Raw genomic sequence first — 13,143 nt, 5'->3', positions numbered from 1 at the left:
ATATATATATATATATATATATATATATATATATATGCTTCCTAAATACATTACTATATAACTGAGATAGACTCATATGATATTTAAGATTTGATAATCTTAAAAAGTAAAAAAGGTGAAATTTACAAGCAAGTAAATCTTACTTTTGTTGAAGCAAATTACTATTAGTAATTAGATAATTTTGATTCTTTCGAGAAATTTGTGAATGTTGACCTTTGATTTCAACATCAACTAAAAAATTTAGTAATAAAACATTGTACGTTAAAAAATATTTAACTTGAATCTAGAAACTTACTTAGATTAGGAGCAGAAGAAAATTTGTCGAATTGAGAACTATTACCAAATAAGTTAGCACATGATTCAGTAATGTCATTTAAAGGTGTTATGTTATTATTGTCATTATCCTTCAATTCTTTGTTTTTGGATAAAATATGTCTTGGTAAACTACTATAAAAACGTGGTCCATGGCTTTTTGATCGTTGAAAATTAGAGTTCTACAAAAATCAGAAAGTTTTAATAAACACAAATGATTAATCATTAAATGTATTAATGATATTAAAATCACTAAAAAAAATTAATGACTAATTTATTCATTTTAATTTAAATGATTTAATATGTTATATTTCAATTGGGGGTTGACCTGGCTTAATGGGTAGAAATGTATCTTTCGGAAACATGGAGTTCCGGATTTGAACCACAGGGTACCAATGAGATTTTTCTTGTGATTTTTTCATTGGTAGTGTCTGGTCTCTGGTGTAATACTCATACCATTCATCATTGGCCTAGTCAAGAACCATCTATAAATCTCTAATAAGAGAAAGAGGGCCACTAATTTCTGTAGCATGTTAAGTTCAGGAAATAGTAGGATATAAAATTGATAAATTTTTTTTTTATGTTATATTTCAAAAATTAATTATAAATAAAAATTAATTAAAAACATTAATATAAAAATTTGATAGATAGACATAAAAATAGATAGATATGATCACAAAACCAATACCTTCTCAGCTAAAAAAATGTTCATGATTGCTATTGAAAAATAATTTGATTTTAAAATAGAATTATACTAACTGTAACTTTAGTAGTATTAGGAACTATCAATGAATTATCATTTACATTTAGGTTGATTATAAGTAATTCTTTTAATTCCATATTTTCTTTAGACAGTTTTACATTTTCCAATTTTAAATTAGTTAATAATGCCATTGCTTCCAGTTTTTCAATTTCTAATCTTGACTTTGCATCAATTTCCTTTAAGTATATAAATATAATTAAGTAATACAATTGTTATTATTTGTCTGTTTTAAAGTAAAATAGATATATATACTTCAATCTTTTACTAAAAAATGTATTTATTCTTCTTCTTTTTCCTTGCTTTTATCCCATCTACTTGGGGTCAGCTACCCTTATCCTAAACTTCCACTTGACACGATCTCTCATATCCTCTATGCTCACATCAGTTGTCCTCATATCACTTTCAATAACATCTATCCATCTCTTTTTTGGTCTTCCTCTGCCTCTTCTTCCTTCAACAATCATTTCTATAACTGTTCTTACAGTTTCCGATTCTTCAATCTTCATTATATGACTAAATCATCTAAGTCTATTTTCTCTCATCTTATCCACGATTGACGTTACACCTTACTCCCTCTTATATGCTCGTTCCTTATCCTATCTTCTCTAGTCACTCTACTCATCCATCTAAGCATTCTTATCTCTGCTACACTCATTCTCTGCTCTACTTTCTTATCAACCGTCCAACACTCTGAACCATACATCATAGCTAATCTCACTACAGTCTTGTAGAATTTACCTTTCAGCCTCATTGGAATTCTTTTATCGCATAACACACCATACGCTTCTCTACACTTCAACCACCCACACTTAACTCTGTGTTTTACATCCTCTTCAATACCAGGTGGTATTGCGGACCGCTCTTTTGCATAACTGACCTTAAATACTTAAAACTCTCCACCTCTCCAATCACGTCCTCGCCTTCTTCTTTTTCCTAAATATTTCTATTAGTTTTCTCATACAAAAGACTGGCTCCATTGTTGACTAACCAGGCATAGATCCAAATTGGTTTTTAGATACCGATGTCTCCTTTCTTATTCTCTTATCTATTACCTTTTCCCAAATTTTCATACTATGACTCATAAGCTTTATGCCTCTATAATTTTCACACTCCTGTATGTCACCTTTACCTTTTAAATATCGGCACCACAATACTATTCTTCCATTCATTTGGAATTTTCCCTTCTAATAAGATTTTATTTAAAAGTTCCTTCAACCACCTTATGCCAACATGGCCTAATATTTTCTATACTTTTACTGGCACTTCATGTCTTACTGCTTTATTCTTTTTCATTGATGCCACAGCCTCCCATATCTCTTTCTCACTAATTAAATCTACCAGTCCCTCATTCCACGAGATATCCTCTAACGTCTCTTTTGGATACTCCTCATTCCGTAATTTTTCAAAATAAACTTTCCACCTTTTTTCACATCATCATCACTCAAGAGTACCCTATTATCAGTATTTTACGCACCTTACATAATGATAATATTTAGTCTTTTTCTCTCTTACTTTTGCAAGTCTATAGATTTCTTTCTCGCCTAGCTTTGTTCCTAGTCTATGATACAATTCATCATACCTCTTTAACTTCGCCTTACTTACTGCACACTTGGCTTCTTTGCACAAGCATTTATACTCCATCTAATCTTCTCTCATTTTGCTCTTCTGCCATACTTTGAATTGATTTTTTTTAATTTCTATGATTTTTTGAACATCCTCATCCCACCACCAGGTTTCCTTGTTTCCTAGCATTCTGCTCCTACTCTCACCAACAATCTCCTTTGCAATATTCTTAACATAACTAGCAAATCTATTCCACACATCATTTATGTCTCCTTCGACATTCCACACTGTCCTCTCTTTTATCGTCTTGACAAACTCTTTTTCATTTTCCACTTTCAATTTCCACCAACGGATTTTCGATTTTTCTCCCGTGTTCCTTCTGTTTTTGTATATTCTTTTCCCGGTACACCAAAACTCCATTACCATCAGTCTATGCTGTGTAGTTACACTCTTGACTGGTATAACTTTACAATCCTTAACTCGCTTTACACTCTCTCTCTTCCACATAAAATAATCAATCTGTAATCTATTCCTCCTACTCTTCTAAGTTATATAATGTTCTTCCCTTTTTCTAAAATAAGTATTAACCACAGCAAGATCATACGATACTGCGAAATCCAGGATTCTTTCTCCAGCCTCATTCTTCCCACTAAAACCATACCCTCCATGTATTCTTTCATATCCTTTCCTCTCATTACCTACATGTCCATTCATATCTCCACCTATCACCGCATCCTCATTACCAGGTACCCCTTGCATCACCTCATGCATCTCTCTCCAAAACACTTCCTTGTCTATTTCATAAAATGTATTGATAAAATAAAAATTTATTTTATACCTCACAAAGTCTTTTTTCAGCTTTCAGTCTTAATTCATTTTGCTGTGAAAGATATTTTTCAAGATGATTTAATTTTCGCAAAAGAATATCAACTTGATCGTTCAACATAGACACTTGTAGTTTAAATGATTCCAAGTGTTCACAATTTTCATTTTTTTTCTAAATAATAACAAAGGTATAAAATATAAGACATTTTTTTTATAATAAAATTTATATTTATATACTTATATTAAAAATTTTAATATCTTTGAAAAATAACTCAAGCCTAGTTAATCTTCAGTTAGGATCTATAATTGTTAAATTGTGTTTTATATATTTAAGTATTTAATATTCATCAACTTTTAAAACTTCAAACAAGGTGTACTAGCTTTAAACACATATTATTTAAATAAGTTGTAGTCTTGTGATACCACAATGTGCTTATATTAAATTGTGGTATTCCATAATGGTGCATACTGAATCATTTTTTTGTACCATGAAATAACTTCTTAATGTTTCACTTTTATACCATAAAAAACATTATAGACCTTTTATTATTTTAGTATATTACTTTTTGAGATATAGAGGCTTTAAAAAGAAAGCCTACCATGATATCTCTGTATTTTAGTAATTAAGTTTGTTATTGACTCTACATTTACTAAGGATATGAAAAGAAGTATACAAATTTCCTAGGATATTCATGATGGTATCATTTTTTAAACATTTTGTTATGCCCAAGTTTTAAAGTATCCTTAATAGTTTTTCTTATTAATGAAAAACGAACAACCTTTTAATAAAATATATTAATACTTTAAAATGATTGAAAAGTTACTAAAACACAAATTTTTGGTTTTATATAGCAATTTTAAAATTGTTTGTTTTGCTATCCCATCCTATATAACATAAAAATATTAATTAATAATGAAATACATAAATAATATATCTTTACTTGATCCAAATTATTATTTGAAACTTTGTCTGTATCAGGACTGTTAGGTAAATGAGTGTTTGTAGGTTCTAAAATAAAATGATAAAAAACTATTAAAACTGTATAGATAAACCTTTATATGCTTTATATGATTATATGCTTAAGTGATCTATAAAACTGATATTAACAAAACAATTTAAATATAATAAACTATGTAAATATAATTAAAATGAAAATTTCTAAGGACCTCTTCCCTAATAGATTGGTATATGTTACAATTTTTTTTTAAATAATTCTTTTAAATTATGTGAAAAACATATTATCGCTAAATATTAATATATATACTTTATATAAGTGCACATAAAGTATTTCTTTAAGAGTTGGAAAATAGGAAATTTCAACATAAAAATATTTTTTTATTTTTTAAAAAAAACTTTCTTGTAACATACATTAATATTCTTAGGAAGTTTTCAAATTAAATGATTAGAATAAAAAAATTTTAACTTAAGTTTAATATAAACTAAACATTTTTTCAAACTATTTTATAAAGATGAATATCAAATTCTAAATGAAAAAATATCAGAAATCATATTGAATAAATTATTTTAAAATATTTCTAATTAAACTTATTTGATTTTTTTAACTGTAAATATTAAAAATTATTTTAAGAAAGAAAACAATTTTAATCAGTTTTTTTTCATATAGTTGAATATTAATAAAAAAAATTGACAAATTGTTAATTACACAAAGATACAAAATATTCTATTATATTTATAATAAAAATAAAATAATTATTTTTAATTCGGTAAGATGCTGTTAAAATCATGATTCTGCTAAAATTATAATAAAGAATAATAATACCTGATAATATAATAGAATCCATTTTTTGTAATGCTCCTTCCAACAATTTTATAGCATCAATATGTGTTTTGTTAACATCCTCATTTTCTTGAATAAAACTCATTTTTAATTTACCTACCTATAATAATTTATAGTAAATAAGTCAATTAATAATTAGTTAAAACTTAAATGAATGTATAAAATTTAAAAATTAAATATGTCTATTTAATTTAGTTATTTTAAGTAAGAATTTCACTATAAATGTAAAATGTTTACTTATACAATGTCACTTACAATGCACAATTTATTAATAAGTAACAAATATTAGAAGAAATTTTTTTTTTTTTTTTTAACATTAATTTCTATTTATTTAAAACTATAATATTTAAACTAGCTTTAGTCGTTGAAAAATCTAACGTTTTTTAAGTTATGAACTCATTGCTTATCAGCGAACATTTATTTATCAACTATATATTATGAAACGATAAGAAATGCAACGAGATATGAAAATATTCATATTTACAAATAAGAGCTTATAATAAATAATATAAATATATTATGATTATTATATATTATTATGATAAGGAAGGAACAGATTTATATGCATTTATAAATTTTGTTTTGACCACTTTAAAGGGATATGTTTGTGCATTTAGTTGTAGGAATGTACAGAATGATCGATTTATCATAAACCACTCGATTACTCGCAAAATAAATATAATTTTGGAAAAAAATGAATTCTCATTTAGTTACATATTATTCTAATTTATCAGCTTATAATTACTTGCTTTGATAATGTTTTTTATCACTAGTAAATTCCCGAACGTGCTATTACTCCCACCTAATTATAAAAAAGAGAATAACTTCCAAAGTAATCCAGAGTAATCTTTTAGGGTGTATTCTAATAATTTTGACTAATAAAAATGTGATAATATTATTAATAATAACGTTACTAGGATATATAAGGGTTTTTTCGGTCGGTGTGTCAGAATGTGTTTAGCGCTGATGATGGAAATATTGTTTCCTAAATACATATCGTAATTTTTTGTGACTTTTCAGTTAAATATTTAAAATTTTTTTTTAGATTTAAATTAATATTTTCAATATTGATTTAATCTTAAACACATATATTTTTTTATTTATCAGCTATTAATTACTTGTACAAACATATCCACGTCTTTATGAAGACATGAACAAATCTGTAAAATATTCAGTAATTAATTTTTTAATTATTTAAAATTAACTAAAACCTCTAGGTTAAAATGAAATTCAATATCACACCAGCGGACGAAATCATAGGTGAAACTAGGAATAATCCGACTAGGCCAGACCTAATATTTAGGACCCTTTTCGGATAATAATCGTAAAACTTGACTAGACGGGGTTCCACAGGAATAATATCAAAAAATTGTTTAACTCAAATTAAGATAATGGAAAAATGTTAAATGAGTAAATTAATAATAATATTAATAAAGAAAAAATCATGAACTATAATAGATAGCGTTAAGAATTTCTAACCGATTTAAAACATAATAAAATAACAATTGTAATTCAAATCGGTAAGTCTCTTATTTTATCAATGTAAATGATTATTACGACTATCCATAAGTGATTTTGTAGAAATATCGTTGAATATTGATTAGTAGTAATCAAACAGATTTTAATGAGCTTTAATTACATTGTTTCGACTATTATTAATAACAAATCTTAATACAAAAAATAAAAAAAAATTACATTCTATGGACGCTGTATAATAAAACCTTATGGTTCTCAAATGGCTAATAAGTTAGTAGAAAAAAATTTGGGAGAACTAATTTAAATGTTCTTTTTAATATCTTTCTTTGACTGGTAGACTAAATTTTTCTAATTTCACTAGAACACGAAAAAAAGTCATTGAAAAACTGGATTTCCTTATCTATTTTGGCTTATAAACGAAATAATAATAAAATTTTTCTAATTAAATAACAAATATTTATGTTCTATTATTAGTTTATGTAGGAATATTAAATAAATATATTTTAATTAAAAAACTACGCAACAAACAGAATGTTTTATGTGTAGTTCAAAGTGAGTGGTTTATTATAAACTAGAAATAATATTTCTCAAAAGAACACACATAATTAATTAGCTTATTTAATAAATAATATTTCTATTGTACAGTTGTACTCACCAGTATCCATGTAAACCAATTCGATTGTGTTGCCATAATGTGATTTAAATACGTCGTAGAAGTACTTGTACATAAGTGTCTTGCTAATGTCAACCACTGCTAAACCGACGTATATTGGTTTGATAAACTTGACAATCTTTGTGTCCATTATGACGGCGCACAACCTTTCGCCGTATTTGATACAGTCGTTGAAGGTTGGTTGGTTTACGAGCTTGCTTAGACGTTCAAGACTGGAGACTAGCTCAATGCAGATGCGTTTCTGCATGTTCTCCATGGTTTTCCCTATAAAATGTAAAAACTTATCAAATAACCCACAAATGCCATTAGCTGGGTCGCTGCACCTGCACGTGACCGGTTGGTCGGTTCTCCCGCACAGGGAAAACTTCAGCGACCACCGGTACATCGTGTACGAGTGCGGCCACGGAAGCCGTCCCCCGCGAGATGTGCCCCGCGGTGGACGAGTTGGCTGGCGGGTCGTTCCGGGTATGGACGTGGTACCAAACCGGCAGGTCTACTCGAGCGAAGTGGCGGACAAGTATAACCGAAGGGTGATCACAGCCGGTAACTTTGCTCTTCCGGCCAAATGACCGCCGAGGACTCGCAGACCGCAAGTCCACTGGTGGAACTGGGAGGTGGCGTGCGTGTGGGGTCCGAACACTGCGAACGTGGAACGTGATTCCAAACCGGGTAGGGGGTTGGTAAACGACCTCGCCCCGGATAGGATACGCGCCGTCGTGAACCGCTGCCTCGTGGAGAGTGAATTCCCCGCAAGGTGGAAGGTTGACAAGCCCGAGGGTCTCCCATCGTCGTACCGACCGCTCTGCATGTTGGACGACTTGGGGAAAATCTTCGAGCGGCTACTGATCACCCGGATTGAGGCCCACCTGGCTGACGTCGGCGGATTGGCCGAGGGCCAGTTCGGTTTTAGGAGGGGAAGGTTCACGGACGACGTAGTCTCCCTCTTCAGGGACTTGGCCTTCAGGGCCAAAATTGAGCAGGGCTTCGGGGTAGCGGTAAGCCTGGACATCCGAAACGCGTTCAGCTCCGTGCGATGGTCTTACATCCTCGCAGTATATCCATTTTTACCCTACTGATGCCTCTATCTAAAAATTATATTAGTCAATAAGTATAATTACTACAATCTGAACAAGCATTTTCTCTAGCTACAAAATCAGCTCTTGGTTTTATAGTGTTCTCTCTTTATTTTTGATGCTTAAAACAAACTTAACCTGAATACTTTTAATATTGTACTAACTACTATAATGTTTCTAAAATTAGAAAAAAAAATTGTGATAGTTTCGTTAATAAACCAATTTTTCAAAATAGGATGAAATTTTTTAATCAATACGAATATTTTTTACTTTATTTTGTCTAACTAGATAATAATTCATCACTATCTTCAATAATTATAGATAATAATAATAAAAACGAAGATAAAGATAATTATAATTATTCAAAATTACTTATGTATCATATTTTTACCGGGAAAGGTTTTTGTATACTTTTAGCAATAATAACTAGAACTATAAAACATAATAATGTTTTCATCATTTTAATTTTTCAAGTAACAAACTCTTCCTGTCGCAAAAATGTGGTCGACACTGGTTTTAAGGGTAGAGACCCGCGGGCCGTTTATTAATGAGCAACAACAGGTTATTTTAACAAAAAAAAATAAAACAAACCGAAAAGATGAACACAATAATAATAATCTTCGCATAATATCGCGGCACTTTCGCTGGCATCGACGACGCGATGCCCGGCGTGATCCTCGGGCGACAAAAGGTTAGCACAACGGGAAGAAGACTGCTATCTTGTTTGCGGCGGGTCGTCGTCGGTCATTCGGCACTTGTTGACTTTGCCCAGTGGCGTNCACGTGAAATAACGAGCACTAATGGCACGCAATGATGGTCAATCAAATACCCATAGTAGGGCGACGGCTGATAAAAGTGGCACGAGTCGCGGGCCATCACCTATAACGAAGTGACGCTGGGCCGTGTCAACATTATCAAGAACTTTTCAGTCAGTAAATAATTGTTACGTACTTTGACTTAGAATTGATATTGTCGATTAACCTAAGATTTATGTAGAAAAATAATTAAAATGTAATAAATCAGTTTTCAATCTTAGTTTAGCTGTATGGACAAAAAAAATATGATCATAAAAAGTGTTATAAAAAAATATTTTAGTATAAATAGCAAACCTTGCGCCTTAAATGCCAAAAAATACTGAAATACATGCTTCAAAATTATTAAAAATAAAAATTATAGTTAAAATTAAAAAAAAATTGATTTATTAACAAAATCTATAAATAAATTTAAGAGGAATTATTACAAAAATTATACACAAATATAAAGGAACTTCATTGCACTTAGTACGAAATTAAGCTAATTTGTAGGCTATTGGTGGTATATAAAAATATTGAGTTTTGAATTAGTCTATAAAATTAAATAAAGATTAATAATTATTAATATTTTGACAACTTCCGAAAAAAAGGGGCCTAATTAATTTTTGTCAAAAATGAAGACAAGTTATACTTACTACCATAGTTGTAAGAAATACTTTTAAAAAGTATTTTAAATAATATTCAAATANCATAGTTGTAAAAAATACTTTTAAAAAGTATTTTAAATAATATTCAAATATTTAAAAAAAAATGTATTTAAAATACTATTTGAATACTTTTCATACAAAAGTATTTGAGTAATACTCAATTACTTTACAAAAGTATTTCAAATACTAAGAATACAATTAAAAAATAATAATAATGTTTTTATTTTAACTAAGAGCAAAAGGTTCCACCTAAATAATTACCAAGAGGGTAATTTGAGTCAAATATTGAGTACTCTTAAATTAAGAGAACTCATTTATTATTTTCGATATTTTATGTTAGAGGTAAATAAAATTAATTATTGTAGACTAATCAGTGAAAAAAATAAATATTAGTACATGTGTAAAAACCGGTAAAGTATGTCTTATTGACAATAGAGTAAATCATTTGAACCTGCAATAGGCTATTGTAGGTTCAACTGATGTATTAAAAATAGATGTATACATAATAGCATTTAGATAAGCACAATAATTATGTTATACTATAATGTAACATATAAAATAACAGAGAATTATTCTCAATTTTCATTTTGACTGAGTTTAATTTGCTTGCTGTGTTACGGTTAGCAAATTAGAAAAAAAAAGTATATTAATAGTACTGAATATTAAACAGTATTAAATACTAAATAATTGTATTTAAAATACTACTCAGATACTTTTTATTAAATGTATTTAAAAATACTATTCAATACCAATGAAAGTATTTGAATACTTTTATTCAAATACATTTACTCAAATGCTTTACACCTTTGCTTACTACTTATTTCACAGTAAAATTCCTGATAAAAAGATATGATACGTCCAGTTTACTTCATTGGCAGTTTAGTAGTAAAACGAATTCTAATACCTCTACTTCTTATTTATTTTATGATTTAAAGAAGTGCAATTTTGAAGTTAACTCCCTTTATCTGGAAATTGTCGATTTTTACTCATTTTTTGAGATGATGAATAAATTAATAAAAATGCAGTATGACCATGAATCATGTTTATTTTATAAAATTCACTTATAATAGTACAAAAAAAAAAAATACACTCTGTATAATTGTAAATTAACACACACAGTTCTTAATTAAAATTCCAGTTATGAATACATTTTAATACAATTCTTTATCAGTTTTTCGGTTTCTTCTTTAAAGTGATTATAATGTAATAAAATTATAATAAAAATTATGATATGTACTAAGATCTTTTGGAGTTTTCGTAATTCCCCGCAATAATCACACAACAGGTAAACTACACCCTAGTTTACAATTTAAATTATTTTAAACTATAATTCCTTATATGAGCATATATGTTACGTTTCGATTCTAATTATTTACACTTAATTCCCTTAATGGTTTTTCAAAAGAAAAAGCATATGGTTTATGAGATATTTGAACTACATCATTTACTGACTGATGTGTATGCAGACTTAACTTAGCACCTTCATTACAACATGGAGTTGAACACGTAGTACAATGAGTTCGACAACACGTGGGAGGGCAAGTTGTATAACAACGGCTGGTTCTACATGTTGGGGGGCAAGTAGGTGGACATGTAGGTGGGCATGTAGGCGGACACGTAGGGGGACACGTAGGAGGACACGTTCTTGAACATGTTGTGTAACACATTTTAGGGCAAGTCCTAGGACATGTTGTGAAACATGTCTTAGAGCATGTCGGTGGACAGGTGGTACAACATCGAGTGGTTTGCGTACAACAGGGAGTTGTACAGTAACTTTTGCAGCATTTTGTCTGTTCTTGCAATTTCGACTGATCCTGAACATTTGATTGTATTTGTTGTGATTGTTTATCCATTTGCCCAAGCTGCTTATTTTGTTCTTCAAGGACTTGAGGTTGTTCTATTATTTTTAGTTGATTCTGATTTAAGTTTTTGTTCTTGGGTAACAGCTGATGTTCCTGTTGATTTTGCTCTTTATACTTGAATAATTGGGGGTGATTTTGTTGAAACTTCTCAATCTGTTGACCACGTTGGTCCTGATCTAAACCGGAGTTTAATTCACTCGGTCGACTCTGTCTTAAATGTTCTAGCTGTTGACCATATTGATCCTGTTCCAATGAACGGTGCTGTACATTGGATTTAACTTGCGCCAAAGATCGTAACTTTTGATTGTCTCGTTCATCTCCAACTAGTTTTGACTGTTCATATTTATTTGATCCATCTCTTTGTGCATCATACGACACTGAAGGTGTCCAATTGTTTAGAGGTTTACACTTTGCAGTTATTAAAATTGTCAACAGTATAAAATAATATAAAAATCTTTTAGAAAACATTATTTGGAACTCAAAATAATAATAGCGTCAATTTTAAAATAAACAAATGACTGTGGAAATATGTATGATAAACATAAAAAAAGTGTGTTTACCATGGTTGCTAATAACGTTTCATATATTCCATTATTTAAGCTAAAATAGTTTAAATAAGTCAAACTACATGAGTTTATATAAATTAAACAGATTTAAAGACAATCTCATTGAAATACAAGCTCCTAAATGAAATGATACAACATAAAATAATATGCTTACCAGTGTTAGCGAAATTTTATTATTGATTAATTATTTCCTATACATGATTTAGTATTAGGTGTAAAATCAAATTATCGCTTAGTTAATTAACCCCGTATTTAGATATTATAAACTAAATTGAATCTTTCTTATCTTAAGTTCTAATAATTTTATCACATTATTAAATTAACTTTGTTTTTTTTTTGCGTAAAAAGTAATTTTCATAATTTGAGATATATCCTAACAAAAAAAAATAAACAATAATTATTGATTCTTAAAATTATGAAGTCTTGATTTTAGATATAAAATGAACCAACATAAATAATTTAACTTAGAATTTGTTGGAAAAAAAACGAATTTCTATTTATATTTATATATATTGGATTGGCTCGATAATTTAATCAAGTAACGATAAATATATTTTTATTGTTTATTTGCTATGTATACTTAAATGACTAATAATGTTAATTATTACTATTATATTAGTATTACTTCCATTAACTCGTGGATTAAAAAACAAAAATGATTACATATTTAACCCATTAATTGCTAATGGGCAAATTTTAAATAAAAAAAATGAAATCAATTATGTGGTCAGCATACTCAGACATAAGAGAAGCAATATCACGAACGTAGAGT

The 13,143-nt window shown here is 29.0% G+C and overlaps 1 protein-coding gene across 2 annotated transcripts in view; it reads right to left on the bottom strand.

Annotated features, from left to right (window-relative positions):
- Positions 1 to 5,670, bottom strand: part of LOC126898450 (liprin-beta-2) — an 8,018-nt gene extending 2,348 nt beyond the window's left edge. Inside the window, exons 1-7 of one of the 2 annotated variants that reach the window (XM_050672474.1) lie at positions 5,518 to 5,670; positions 5,245 to 5,362; positions 4,405 to 4,472; positions 3,477 to 3,635; positions 1,117 to 1,251; positions 296 to 494; positions 144 to 231 (exon numbers count right to left, since the gene is read on the bottom strand). In XM_050672474.1, coding sequence (XP_050528431.1) covers positions 144 to 231; positions 296 to 494; positions 1,117 to 1,251; positions 3,477 to 3,635; positions 4,405 to 4,472; positions 5,245 to 5,347 — 752 coding nt within the window. In that variant the 5' untranslated portion in view covers positions 5,348 to 5,362; positions 5,518 to 5,670. Of the gene's footprint in view, positions 1 to 143; positions 232 to 295; positions 495 to 1,071; positions 1,252 to 3,476; positions 3,636 to 4,404; positions 4,473 to 5,244; positions 5,363 to 5,517 lie in introns of both variants that reach the window. The other variant, XM_050672473.1, reaches the window with a different exon arrangement.
- Between the last annotated feature and the right edge of the window lie 7,473 nt (positions 5,671 to 13,143).

Source organism: Daktulosphaira vitifoliae, unplaced genomic scaffold (genome assembly GCF_025091365.1).
Source record: "Daktulosphaira vitifoliae isolate Bord-2020 unplaced genomic scaffold, ASM2509136v1 Scaffold_2, whole genome shotgun sequence".
Taxonomy (NCBI): Eukaryota; Metazoa; Arthropoda; class Insecta; order Hemiptera; family Phylloxeridae; genus Daktulosphaira; species Daktulosphaira vitifoliae.
Note: the sequence above shows the minus strand (reverse complement) of the source record. Positions and strands in the feature narration are given on the sequence as shown.